The sequence below is a fragment of the Bison bison genome, unplaced genomic scaffold (assembly GCF_000754665.1).
Source record: "Bison bison bison isolate TAMUID 2011002044 unplaced genomic scaffold, Bison_UMD1.0 scf7180017462788, whole genome shotgun sequence".
Lineage (NCBI taxonomy): Eukaryota > Metazoa > Chordata > Mammalia > Artiodactyla > Bovidae > Bison > Bison bison.
Window position 1 is genome coordinate 1 of NW_011372864.1, and position 1,607 is coordinate 1,607.

At 69.1% G+C, this 1,607-nt stretch overlaps 1 protein-coding gene across 1 annotated transcript; it reads right to left on the reverse strand.

Annotated features, from left to right (window-relative positions):
* Positions 1–1,369, reverse strand: MAFK (v-maf avian musculoaponeurotic fibrosarcoma oncogene homolog K). Its single transcript, XM_010829888.1, has 2 exons — positions 1,133–1,369; positions 1–444 (listed from the first exon to the last, which is right to left on the reverse strand). Exons 1-2 carry the CDS (start codon positions 1,166–1,168, stop codon positions 7–9), a joined length of 474 nt encoding a protein of 157 aa, XP_010828190.1. The 5' UTR covers positions 1,169–1,369; the 3' UTR covers positions 1–6.
* Between the last annotated feature and the right edge of the window lie 238 nt (positions 1,370–1,607).

Consider the following 1,607-nt stretch of genomic DNA (forward strand, 5'->3'; position numbering starts at 1 on the left):
CGGGCACTAGGAGGCGGCCGAGAAGGGCACGGAGGTGGAGGCGGCCATCTCGGCGGACTTGACGATGGTGATGACGCTGGTGGTGGCCACCTTGGTGGGCGTGACGGGGCCACGGGCCACGGTGCGGGCGAAGGTCTGCAGGGCCTCGTACTTGGAGCGCAGGGCGTCCAGCTCGAGCCGCATGCTGCTGTTCTCGCGGGCCAGCTTCTCCACCTCCCGCTGCAGCTCCACGCGCTGGCGCTCCAGCTCCTCCTTCTGCGTCACGCGCTTGATGCGGCAGCTGGCCGCGTAGCCCCGGTTCTTGAGCGTGCGGCGCCGCTGCTTCAGGCGCACGACCTCCTCCCGCGTGAGGCCCCGCAGGTGCTGGTTCAGCTCCCGCACCGACATGGACACCAGCTCATCGTCGCTGAGCGCCGCGGCGTTCTCGCCCGCCTCCTTCTTGACCTGCGGGGCCACAGTGCGGGGTCAGCTCCAGGGGCCAGGACTCGGGCGGTGAGTAGCGCGGCTGCCCTCCACTGGGCTCGGGACAGGCACCGCGGCCTCACCGGGCGTCGGGCACACACGGCGTGGGGCGCAGGCCATCCTGAGGGAGCCACTGGCTATGCCCTGCTGTGAGCCGGCTACTCCAACCCCGCGAGGCTGTCCCAGCTGTGCTGCCCTCTGGGGACCTCCAGTGCCTGGTCCGGGCTGCTGGGCAGATGGCTGCCCCACCCTGTGCGCCCCTCCGGTCCATGGGGTGTCCCCAAGGCCACCTTGACCCAGCGGGACCCAGCAAGGCCTGGAGGTCTGCAGGCCACACACCCACACACACCCCCACACACGGAGAACGGACTCCGGCCAGCCCTAGGGGCTCTGCGGGATCAGAGGCCACGCACCCACATCCGGGTGCTGGGCTGACAAGCACATCCTGGCCAGCAGGCACCCACCCCTCCTCCCCAACGTCTCCTGAGGCCACAGCCCCGACTCTTCCCGCCTCCTTCAGGTACTTCCTCCAGCCCACAGCCCCCTCCCGACCCTGCTGACAGGCGCCCTTCCATACACACCAGGGCGGTCCTGGGCTTCTGGGGCCAGAGGGGGCCTCTCCCAGGCCAGTGCCTGGCGCACAGACGGGGCTGCACCCACCCTCCCTTACCTTCAACGCCTTGTTCGCTTTGGGATTAGTCGTCATAACCTGGGCACAGTCACCCGGACAGAACCACCTGGAAATGGTAGCTGGAAATCAGAGAGATGCATGCAGTCAGTTTATGGTAGAGGCTGGGGGGACAGGCCGCCGTCACAAGTGACCTGAGCGGGAACGGCCCCTGCAGGGGGTCACAGCATCCCGAAAGCGAGGGCATCCTGGTGGGCCTGGGCCTCTGCCGAGGGCAGAGGGAACACCGGGTTACTCCTCCAGTCCAGCATCCGCCATCGGGGTGGCCTGGACACACCTCGTCCAGCAGCGGTCACAACAGCTGCCCCGCCGCAGGGCCCTGGCCACAGGCGCTAGCGTCGAGGGCCGGCACCAGGCAGGAGCCGCGGCTGCCTCCTGCTTTCGCCCTGAGCTGGACGGCGGCACCTGGGCAGCGCGGGACGCCTCGCCTGGGGTCCATCGTGCGCAGCAGCAGAGT

Coding starts and splice junctions, on each gene's coding strand:
- MAFK (XM_010829888.1), bottom strand. CDS start 1,168: ATGACGACTAATCCCAAAGCGAACAAGGCGTTGAAG. Junction 445..1,132: donor AAGCGAACAAGGCGTTGAAG/GTAAGGGAGGGT, acceptor GTGGCCCCGCAG/GTCAAGAAGGAGGCGGGCGA.